We start from the raw sequence: 11,565 nt of genomic DNA, 5'->3' as shown, positions 1-11,565 counted from the left end.
TGCGCAGTGGTTAAAGCGCTTGGTGGCTACAACCAGCGCATACTGCTGTGGCATGGGCAAGACACTTCACCACTTGTGCTTGTGTATGAATGTCTTACGATTGAGTAATTTGAGGTGGTTGGAGTTTAGTCTCTCACTAGTCTATTCTAGTTAAAGATAACATTTTAAACCTATCTTTAACTCTATTCTCTCCATGATAAATTATAGAAATATTTATCATGCAATTTAATTTTGTTGGCATTGGTTTACTGTCAGGAACAGGAAGAAGATAAATCTTATTATTAACCCTGCTCCTTTGACATGTTGACATATTGTGATTAAATTGATATGGTGATACAGTATTGACATTGTGGGCTTTCATATACATCGGCATGTGTATTTTGCTAAATCATTTTGTGACAGCACAACATTTCACATGTTTTGATTAAAATAAACTTTTCATATTCATTTCATATTCAATTTGTGCAGTAGTGGTTAAACACATGAATGGATATATAGGGATATATCGCAGAATATATGTGCAATATATTCATCATGTATAGCAAAATCGTATTATTGTATCAGAAGCCATGTATTGTATAATTGACTTGTGAGGGACTCTGTGATTCCTAGCCCTATCTATAATCTCTACATAGATCTGTCATTGGGGTCAGTGTGGTAAGGCTTAAGCATTACTGTCTGTCTTGACTATCAGGTAACGGTTTTCAAGGGAAGCAACTACAAGCATTTAGTGGGAGGGGCAAATTTTTTCCAAACTCCGCCTACGAGTGCAATATGTCCTATAGAAACAGCCCTGGGTGTGCACTAAAACAGCTAGTCTCCCTCCCCAAATCTAAGTGAAAACACATTGGGGAATAGCACTCTCAGTTGTAGTCTCATTGTGAAGCTAACGCGTCTTCCTGTTTTTCACTAGTTCCGCTTTGTCCTGTTTCATTTACATAGTCCAGACTGATGAGGAAGTCTGGGAGGTGAAAAATCCAGGGAAGAGCAGAGGATATGGACTTAAGAAGAAAAAGTTATAAACTTTGAAGTGGAGAGATTCCTCTCAGGGCGATCATGCCAGAGCACTTGGAACTGAAGTTTATTGTTGCTACAGTTGAAAGGACTAGGTTAAACAGATAAGAGTGACACTTTTATATTGCGAGCATTGCTTTTTACGGCACAGTGACAGGACAGATCAGACTGGAAAGACTGGATTCCTCACGATGAATTTAAGAGAGAAACTTGATCCTGTGTAGCCGCAGTGGCTTTAGAAATCTAGACGTCACACTTTCTTAGACGTCAGTGTGGAAGTACAGGCAGCATGGAATCACTCAGACAGTCTTTTCTGCATTTAACCTTTCAGATGTCGTACAAAAGGGCTACGCTGGATGAGGAGGACCTGGTGGACTCCACTGGGGACGACATCTATCCCTCGCACCCGTTGCAGGTAAAGCCCTCATTTTCAGTTTCATTTCATTTTATTAGTTTCATTTAGTGTCACTTTTAATCTTGATATTACTCTGGGTTTACCCCTGATTTAGTTTCAGTCTCAGTGGTTTCAGTATAGTCTATGTTTTGATTTACACTGTTAATCTTCAAATTGGATGATGATACACAAGTTTGTCATTTTTGGTTCAATATTTTGAAAAAAGAAACAGCACACAGTTAGTTCCTTGATTATTATTATTATTACCTGTATTTTGAACAAATTTTGAGATAATTGTGTTTGAAGTATCACTGTGTGTAAATCAACTTTGTTGTGACATAGTCCTTGTGCAATTTGTCATTGTTACAACAGGTTTTATTTCTTTATGTGTTCCTTTCTTCTAGTCTCTTTGTGTTAGGTAGACTTTCTTATATTATTGTTTTAAGATCCAGATCTATTTGCCAACCATAAGAATTCATAGTAGCCATTTATTTCAAATTCATTTAATCAAAACAATGCTCAAGAAAATGATTTGGCTGCAGATATCAGTAAAATAAATCAGGTTATAAAAGGTAGAAAATCTACATAAAAAAATACTTGGCAACTAGATTAACTAGTTTACCCCTTAAATAGTTTAGATCCAGACCACTTTGGGTGTATACTCAGGACTTTAAAAGCATCTGGACCCTGGTGCTCAATAGAGTCACCTTTTAAGTATAAATACACAGTACCAGTTTTCAAAAAACTTGAAAAACCAAAACATTTTTTGACCAAAAACTTGACCAAAACATTTTTCTGACTAGCATTTTATTGCCAACAATTCTAGGTAAACCACAAAAGTGCATGTAGACAAACTTTATTTTCACAGGGGAAATTACTTAGACACAGTAGCTTCCAAATTACAGTAGTTCTAAATAACAAGTACATGGAATGGTAATAAAACTATAAATAATAATAGCAGAAAAAACATTTTCAAAATGAGGATAAATATTCTGATTCGAATCTAGTCCAGGTGGCATTGTGCGAATTTGGGGCAAGTAGAACTTATCTTTGTTGAACAAGAGGAGAGACAACAATAGAAGAATGGGCAACCTTTTCTGCTTGGAAGGACTCAATAGAGAGGGAGCCATTGGGCTTTGTAAATATGTAATTAAAATCTTTCTGAACTTGATATGAAATATTCATCTCTTAGCTGTGTTTGACTTTGGAGAAACCTTAAACTTTTACATTTAAGTTCAGTTATAGTATACATTATGTCCTTTTTGTGTGTACCCAAGTTGTTAGTAATTGTGGTCCTGGATAATTACCAATTGACAATAATACTAGAATGTTGTCATCAACCTTAATGTAAGAGGCCCATGTTCGATTGGTTAGCTTTTGTGGTTGTGGGTTTGATTTTTCTTTAGTAACCTTAAACATTGTAATTCTGAAGGTGAATAATAACTTTGCTTTGAAGTGAAAGCATATTTATTGTTTTCAGGGGATGTTTAGAGTTGTTCACATAGGTGTCTGTCTATGTTCATTGTGTTTAAATGTATTTTTGCTGTCTGTCCAGGTAACTCTTCTTCAGGGCCGTGGTCCACGGTGTTGGTCCAATAAGACAGAGAGAGAGAGGAGGCTGCTGCTTTTAGTGTGTTTTTTATCTGTGGGTTTGTTTATATCTCTCATCACAACTGGGGTATTCTACAAACAGAGTAAGTCTTATTTTCTCTGTGATGTTATTCTTTGTATTGTATTGTGTTGTATTGTGTATTCACTGTATATTCACTGTACATTATATAAAAAACAGGGAAAGTATTTCAACCATCTTTGAAAACACTTTCATTCATAGGATGATTTACTTATTTTTAGCCACGCCAGTTCCCATCACTAAGTCTTTGTATACGAGAGGGAAGTAATAAACTGTTTCCTGCATATCCGGACATCAGTAGTTCTAAGTAGATGTGTTATCCGTCTGCCCTCATGTAAATTAAAAACAAAATCATTGACACCGGATGAATATACTAAAAATAATACTAATAGTACTACTAATGTTTACTACTAGTACTATTATTACTACTGCTACTACTGCTACTACTACTACTACTATTACTAATAATAATAAAATGTCCACATTGGTTGATATCAACACAGAATAATCTGACTCTTACATTTTATAGTCATACTTTCTGATAAATTACCTATATTTTAAGATCCTTTTTAAGATGAATCATCATCATCGCATAATGGTAGTGTCTGCTGGCTTCCTCAGATTTATCCAGGGAAACATAGAACCATTTCCTCCCATTCAGGATTGCTTGTCATCTCACACCAAAAAAATAATAAAAAGAACAATAGACTTGCCCTTCACATGTACTATATCCTGCACGTATTCTTTGTAATCCAATTTCAATTTCATTTTGGATTAGCACAGCGTACACATTAAAGGAACTATATGTAGCTTTGTGCCGTTTTATAAAAGGGTACTACAATCTCAAATGAATCTGGGTTGCAAGTGCTTGAACCTGCAGATAGAGGACCCATATGAGTATTTTTCAGTATATTCTGTGTAGACACCTGGCTGGGCGACAGGTGCGTTGGAAGAGAGGCACTTAGATGGACGTTTTCGAGAAGACTCTCAAATACTGTCTCTTAGTTCACTTTATTAATACAACATTTCTGTCTCTCTGATGAAGGTCAGAAACTGGTTACCCAAATGAGAGACTCGTTTGAGGGTAATTCTGCTTTCTGATTGGATAATCATCTTGAGAACCAAAATACCAAATTATAATAAATTGGACCTCATGCTGATTTGAACATGCTTTTAGCATGTCACAATAAGTCATAAAAAATAATACTGTTTGTATTCATCCTAAAATCAAATAGTGCAAATGATAATGCAAATAATATCAAACTAATATTAAAATCACTGCATGCTAGAAAAAGCTAGGCCTCTTCCTGTACTGACAAGGCCAAATAAAATATCAGGATTGGACAGCTGCATAGTTTGGATAATAACACAATATCCTGTCTACTTGTCTTTTTAATTAATATCATCCAGATGTTTAGAATAACTACTTAAAATAACCTTTAGAAGCTGGAAATGTTTCTTACATTAATGTTTTTAAAAATCTGCTTTTCAGCTCATCCAGGCCACTGCCTTTCAGAGCCATGCATTACAGTGGCCAGTTCGGTCATGGCAGCACTAGACCGATCTGTGGACCCCTGCCATGATTTCTACAACTTTGCCTGTGGAGGCTGGGTGCGGAACAACCCACTCCCCGAGGGCAAATCGCGCTGGGGACCTTTTAGCAACCTTTGGGAACACAACATGCTCATAATGAAGCACTTACTAGGTACAGGCTTTGTCTCTGATGGCTGCTCTGTGTGTCCTTACTTGCCTTCACCTCAGGCAAAGGTGTTCTTGCTAGTTACCCTATTTCCCATAAGCATGAAACATGTTTAGTTATTGTTCTTGTAACTTTATACCTTATCTTTATTTGGGTAGAGAATACCACAATGAAAGGTCTGAGTAACGCTGAGGAAAAGGCCCAGCGATATTATCAGGCCTGTATGAATGAAGCCAAGATTGAGGAATTAGGAGCTAAGCCGCTACAGGAGCTAATCAGCCAGGTTTGATAATGTTCTCAAGTCATTAACACCAAACTTAATTTACAGTAATCAATTATATTTTGTGTAGTTAATGTATCTGTTAATGGGTCTTTTTTCAGTTGGGAGGCTGGGCCCTGACTGAACCCTGGGACAAAGACAATTTTCAGGAAGTGTTGAGAATGGTGTCTGCTAACTTTCGTGCATCACCATTTTTTACAGTCTTTGTCAGCACAGATTCCAAAAACTCCAACAGCAACATTATCCAGGTGAGGGGCTAAAATATTTATGTGACAGCTTAAACAAGAAAGATATGTTAACAACCCAAAAATAGATTGGCCTGTCTACACTGTGGCCGAACCATATCTTGAGGATAGTTATCTATGTTATGTCCCTTTTAAATCACTGTGGTTCTATATTTACACTGCTGGTTAGCCAAGAAGAATATATTCCTTTGTACAAAGTCATGAAAGCATAGCGAATGATAAAAATCCTTTTCCTTTTTTACCCTTTGCCCTGGAAAGTCAGACAGAGAGGTCTAACTCAAGCTATCTTTTTCAAAATCCAGGTGGATCAGTCAAGCCTCGGACTTCCTTCACGGGATTACTATCTCAACAAAACAGCAAATGAAAAGGTCTGAACACTTTATATTTGACAAATAATTATGACAAAAAATAGTTAACTAAAGTTGCTCTGGTGTGAATTTAAGCAAGACACCTCTGCAGCATAGACACATTTGTTGTATTTGCATTATGTCACTGGCACACACTACCAGTCAAAAGATTGCACTACTATAATTTCATATATCTTTCTTCATATATTTGATATCTTCTGCATGTATCTAAAATGTAGAAAGTAGTAAGGAAAAAAAAATATTGAATGATGGTGTGTCTAAAACTTTGACTGGTAGTGTCAGATTCAAAATTTTTGATCCCAGAAGGCAGTTCATTTGCACACACATGCACATGCACCCCCACGCACACACGCGCACACACACGCACACACACACGCACACACACGCGCACACACACGCGCACACACACACGCGCACACATGCACACACACACACACACAAACACTCACAGTGTGTCAGTCCATAATAGTCCACAAGTGGAACTAAATACAATAATACTGTATTTATTTCAAACAACAATATTAATGTATATATGTATACTTTTAAACAACTTTTGCGTCTTTGTGCACTTCTCCCCTATCTTTCAACAGTACCTGTCGGCATACCTCAACTTCCTGGTGGAATTAGGAGTTCTTCTGGGCGGCACCAAAGAAAACTCTCATACACTCATGGAGGAGATTGTGGCCTTTGAAACAACTCTGGCCAACATCACAATCCCCCAAGAAGAGAGGAGGGACGAGGAGCTAATCTACCACAAAATGGAAGCCAAAAATTTAACAGTCAGTAACTAGCACTGTATTTTAAACTGAAACAGTAGTGTGTACTATGTGTCTGTTGTCTATAGTCTGTAGTCTATAGTATAAGTATATTGTATTTATACAGACATTGGCTCCTGCTGTGGATTGGATGCCATACCTTACAGAAGTGTTTGCTCCGGTGCCACTCAATGACTCTGAGCCTGTTGTTGTTTATGCCAAAGAATATCTGGAGAAAGTGTCTGATCTCATAACGCGAACAAATAAAAGGTAAGATTTTGAGACTGTGATTCTGTAAAGCTTCTGATGCAACATTTACAGATAATTACTGTTTATAGAAACATATTTGTCATTCTTATTACTGGCTTTCAAATGTTGTATGTATAGAATGTTGTGGTGTCATCTGAAACCAAGAAATATAAGATCTAAAAATGTTTTTGTTGTTTTAGTCTCCTAAATAACTACATGATAATGAAGGTGGTGAGGAAGATGGTGTCCATTTTAGACCAAAGGTTTCAGGATGCTGAGCAGCGCTTCCTAGAAGTAATGTATGGAACCAAAAAGGTGAGAGCTTGAGGGAATTTAATTCACAAAGACTATATTAACACAAGACAGACACTGTCATCTCTGGGATACACAAAGTATACAGAGAACAGTTTGTAGTATATACTAACAGAGGATGTGGCTTGAGGCAAAACAGATGTCTTTTCACTTATTCCTGTGTGGGGCATTCAGCATGGAAATATTTATTCTAAATGTTGAAACATATAGAGAATGCAGTTAGTATTTGTTCAGTTGATTTTTATAGAGTACCACTCGAGAAGAATTATCCAATTTTTTTTATAGGTTTTAATAGTGGTACGGATTTATCAATGTTGCAGTTATACAATTTCAATATCCACTTCAATATCCACCATTAACTAATACATTTGCTTAGATAGTTATATAAATATGATTAACTGTCTGTTTCATTTTTAACCATTAGTGTCTTTTTTAGAGTTGTACTCCTCGTTGGAAGCTGTGCGTTAGTGATACAGACAGCGCCCTTGGTTTTGCTCTTGGTGCTATGTTTGTCAAAGCTACCTTTGCTGAGGACAGCAAAACCATTGTAAGAGTTGATTGTAAGTTGCTGCTAGTCTGATGTCAGATAATAACTTTCTGGCTATTTTTTCAGGCTGAAAATATGGTTGGAGAAATCAAATGGGCATTTGAGGATAGCCTGAAGGACGTGAATTGGATGGATGCAGAAACTAAAAAAGCTGCAAAAGAAAAGGTGGGAAACTATTTCATCCTGAAACAGTGGAGTGCCACCTGCTGTTTCAGGTCTTTAACAAACCTTTAAATGTTTTGTCTCATAGGCAGATGCAATTTACAACATGGTTGGATATCCAGAGTTTATAATGAATGCCACAAAGCTGGACACTGTATTCAATGATGTAGGTAATAGATTATATCAACCAGTGAAATGTTTTTTGAAAACATTTTTGAAATTTGTTATTTTATCTACTTATAATAATAGAATTATATTTCTTTCAGTTCGAAGTGGTCTCTGATCTTTACTTCCAAAACGTTATGCAATACTACAACTTCTCAGGCAGAGTGACGGCTGACCAGTTAAGGAAAGCCCCCAACAGAAACCAGTAAGTTTGGTGAAAAATGCAAGTACCTTTTACAATTTCAAAACAAGTGTATGTAAAAATTCAGTTTGTCCTCACTGATGGTAACCTTGGTTTCAATTTCCACCATTCAAAAGAATATTTCTTTTGAATTGCTAATTGCACTGGCAAATGGTCCTAATTTTGTCAGCCTCAAACCTATGGATCTATCAGTATTTATTTGTTCCATCCAGAGACCATCATGTGTTCCCAAGCTAGGAAATACTGTTGTCCTACAAACTGTCAAGTATTTTTGCAAGACAAAACACTGACATTGCATTGGCCTTTTTTAACTAAACAGTTTTTCTACAGATGGAGCATGACCCCTCCAACTGTGAATGCATACTACAATCCTACAAAGAATGAGATGGTTTTGCCTGCAGGGATTCTTCAAGCACCTTTCTACAGCCGAACATGGCCTAAGTATGTTACATTTATTTTCACTTTGATGATGGTTAACCGAAAAGCTACCTTTATTACAAAAGTATATTAAATAAGATTAGTAACAAAAACATCATAGAAGATATGCTGAAACTTGCTTACTAGTTTATTTTTGCACACCATTGTAACTTGATAAATTACAATAATGCATTTTTGCAGGGCTTTAAACTTTGGAGGTATTGGAGTAGTGATGGGACATGAACTGACTCATGCTTTTGATGACCAAGGTTAGTTTTAATAAAATAATTTCTGCTAAAGCTGAACTACTTGCAGTTAATAACACATCTGTAATTGAGTTTGTTATCTCATTCTACTCTCCAGATCCTACTGCATCTTTAGGTGTCAGTGGTTCTGTCCTCAACCAATCTTTTTTTTTTTTTACATTAAAAAACTGCAAACTGCCCCTGTCTTCCTTTTGACGTAGGCAGTTAAATTGTAGAAATGTCTTTTAAAATGCCCCGACAAGCCTTTGGTGCTATCATTTCTGTCTTATTCCAAAGGATTAGATGTCTGTATAATCCCTCTTTGTCCAATCATCCAAGTATGATAGTAAAAGAAAAAATTAATTCTGTCAACTGGACAAAAGTTTTAGAGTGAAGACATTTTCATTGCTCATTCAAGCAACTTCTTCAGTTCTTGGATGACCGGCGAATCATCTTCACTCTAAAACTTTTGTTTAATTTTTTGTTTGCTACAAAGGATTAAAATTTAAAAAACAAAAAATATATATATTTTTTTAACTAGGCTCTATTTTTCTCTTCCTTTTAAGATGCTGTTGCAACAAACCCATTCTATTTAGAAAAGGAGTTTGTGATTCAATTTATCAGTACAGCCCACAATATTTAAGTTATTCTATTATTGTTCATCTCTGTCAATGTACTCAGACCATTGTCAACACTTTGTTTCAAAGGCCGTGAATATGATAAAGATGGAAACCTGCGTTCTTGGTGGAAAAACTCATCTGTAGAGTCTTTTAAGAAGCAGGCCCAGTGTATGGTTGAGCAGTATGGAAACTACAGCATCAACAATGAGCCACTCAATGGACGACACACATTAGGAGAGAACATTGCAGACAACGGTGGACTTAAATCTGCTTACAAAGTATGTATTGATGCAGATGTGAGAATGTGAGAAAATTAAATCAAATAGAACAGCAGCACATCTGTGCATATACATTATAAAGATATTATACTCAGCCTATTATAATATAAGTATTAGTATAGTATTTAATAAATTATATAGTCTTAGTATTTTTACTATATGGCAAGTATGCTCTTGAGGCTCTTGTGGATGCGATTAGTTGATCAGTATTGGAAAAGGTTCCCGGATTTACTAGGAAGCCTGGAAATATAGTATAACAGGTGGCCATGAGTGGCCTTGTCACCTTATGATTACGTCTCATGCACATTCTTTCCATGTAATCAAAGGTCATAGACTGAGAGTCAGATGAGTCAGTCTTCTGCAGTGGAAGCAGTCTGGACTATGTCAGTCAAATATCTTTACAAAGACATCAGACACATTCTTCAAACAAAATAAATCTGTGATAGTCTTTGTGTAACTTCACCACTTTTGATCTTTCAAGGCTTATGTAAAATGGATTGAAAAACACGGCGAAGAGCCTACTCTGCCAGCCCTTGGAATGACAAACCATCAACTGTTTTTTGTAGGATTTGCCCAGGTTGTGTATCAAATTGGTAAACATCACATTATGCTTACTTGTCATGCATTATGTAAATTGTCATTGTTTCTCTATTATACAGGTATGGTGCTCAGTCAGGACACCAGAAAGTTCACATGAAGGAGTGATCACCGACCCCCACAGCCCATCTAGATTTAGAGTTGTTGGGACTATTTCAAATTCACCTGAATTTTCAAAGCACTTTGGCTGCAAAGCAGATGCACCAATGAACCCTAAACACAAGTGTGAGCTTTGGTGATACTGCATAATGGTTTGTCGGTTAGGGAAGGAAAAGAACATTTGGGACAAAGTCATACAGCTTTCTCCTCACTGAAAACTTGTATACCACTGAAAAGTCTTCGGCCTTACCACATGATGTACATTATAACACACTTTGCTTGTAATTTTTGAGAGACTGCGGTTCATATGTTTTGCCAGTTGTCTTGGGGGATTTCTTCAACGTCTAGGTTAAATGCTTTACACACTGGAAGTGGCACTGGAACACTGCTTTTTATTTCAGCTTGGGAGAACCACTGATGGATACCACTGCATGTCTGTGACAGTGATATGCAAATCATACTGTGTATATTCCTTGTTTGTCACTGTGCTATATTTCTTAACATATTTTATAGTTTATATTGTCTATAGTGACATAGTCCCACTATATTTTAAATTGTGTTTTAGGGACCAAAACTTGTTCTTGCTGAATGTCAGATAGGGGCACTTTACACCATTTATTAAAAAATGTCTTACATTACATCAGCTTTTCAAGCTAATTTGTTTGAGCCTGTCGTTGTTAATGTTTTCATCCCCCCCAATTTTTTTTGTTTTGTTTTGTTTACAAATGCCTTTATTTTGAGTTGTGAATTCACCTACTTGCATTACTTGCATATGTTCAGTCCATTTTTGTGAATTTGTAATAAATTATTTTTGTAGAGTAAAACAAGTATAAATATTTTTGGATCATATTGTGTTTATCTATCTATCGATATAGATATATAGAGTACAAATTATAAAGTAAAATACTATTACTGAAGTGTTAAAGCTAACAGTAGATGGCGATCGTGTTACATACTTGTGTGGGAATGCGGTCACAAAATAATTGTTTATACCTTTGTTATACTATGTTTTAGTGTGTTAAATAAAATAAAATAGATATATACATATTTTACTTATATTGCACTCTAAAGTGCAATGCATATCACTCGTTTGTTAATGATAATACAATTATTTATTTCATCATAATATTTGTATGTATATATAAATATAATTTATATATACAAATCTAATTTAAATTTTACAAATCACATTTTGTCTTTGTCAACAATGCTGAAAGGTTAGTAAATCTACTTTATCTTCGTTTGACTGATGTTTAGTGGATGAGACGAGTGTATCCGTAATTGGCC

The 11,565-nt window shown here is 35.9% G+C and overlaps 1 protein-coding gene across 1 annotated transcript; it reads left to right on the top strand.

Annotated features, from left to right (window-relative positions):
• The first annotated feature begins 841 nt into the window (after positions 1 to 841).
• Positions 842 to 11,125, top strand: ece1 (endothelin converting enzyme 1). The gene is made up of 18 exons (XM_020918608.2): positions 842 to 1,429; positions 2,964 to 3,102; positions 4,531 to 4,743; positions 4,896 to 5,020; positions 5,119 to 5,265; positions 5,565 to 5,630; positions 6,221 to 6,409; positions 6,513 to 6,655; positions 6,835 to 6,949; positions 7,383 to 7,493; positions 7,560 to 7,658; positions 7,744 to 7,821; positions 7,922 to 8,025; positions 8,353 to 8,463; positions 8,641 to 8,708; positions 9,392 to 9,582; positions 10,064 to 10,159; positions 10,242 to 11,125. The coding sequence occupies exons 1-18, from the start codon at positions 1,304 to 1,306 to the stop codon at positions 10,416 to 10,418; spliced, it is 2,298 nt and encodes a 765-aa protein (XP_020774267.1). The 5' UTR covers positions 842 to 1,303; the 3' UTR covers positions 10,419 to 11,125.
• The last annotated feature ends 440 nt before the right edge of the window (positions 11,126 to 11,565 follow it).

This window comes from Boleophthalmus pectinirostris, unplaced genomic scaffold (genome assembly GCF_026225935.1).
Source record: "Boleophthalmus pectinirostris isolate CB_2022bp ecotype Guang Dong unplaced genomic scaffold, ASM2622593v1 HiC_scaffold_3, whole genome shotgun sequence".
NCBI lineage: Eukaryota > Metazoa > Chordata > Actinopteri > Gobiiformes > Gobiidae > Boleophthalmus > Boleophthalmus pectinirostris.
The sequence above is the reverse complement of the archived record's forward strand: the minus strand, read 5'-3'. Positions and strand labels throughout refer to the sequence as shown.

Bases quoted from the DNA above. Each gene is read 5' to 3' on its own strand.
- ece1 (XM_020918608.2), top strand. From the start codon at position 1,304: ATGGAATCACTCAGACAGTCTTTTCTGCATTTAACCTTTCAGATGTCG. The intron at 3,103-4,530 runs GTAAGTCTTATT...TCTGCTTTTCAG, and splicing joins TGGGGTATTCTACAAACAGA to CTCATCCAGGCCACTGCCTT. The intron at 8,464-8,640 runs GTATGTTACATT...GCATTTTTGCAG, and splicing joins TACAGCCGAACATGGCCTAA to GGCTTTAAACTTTGGAGGTA.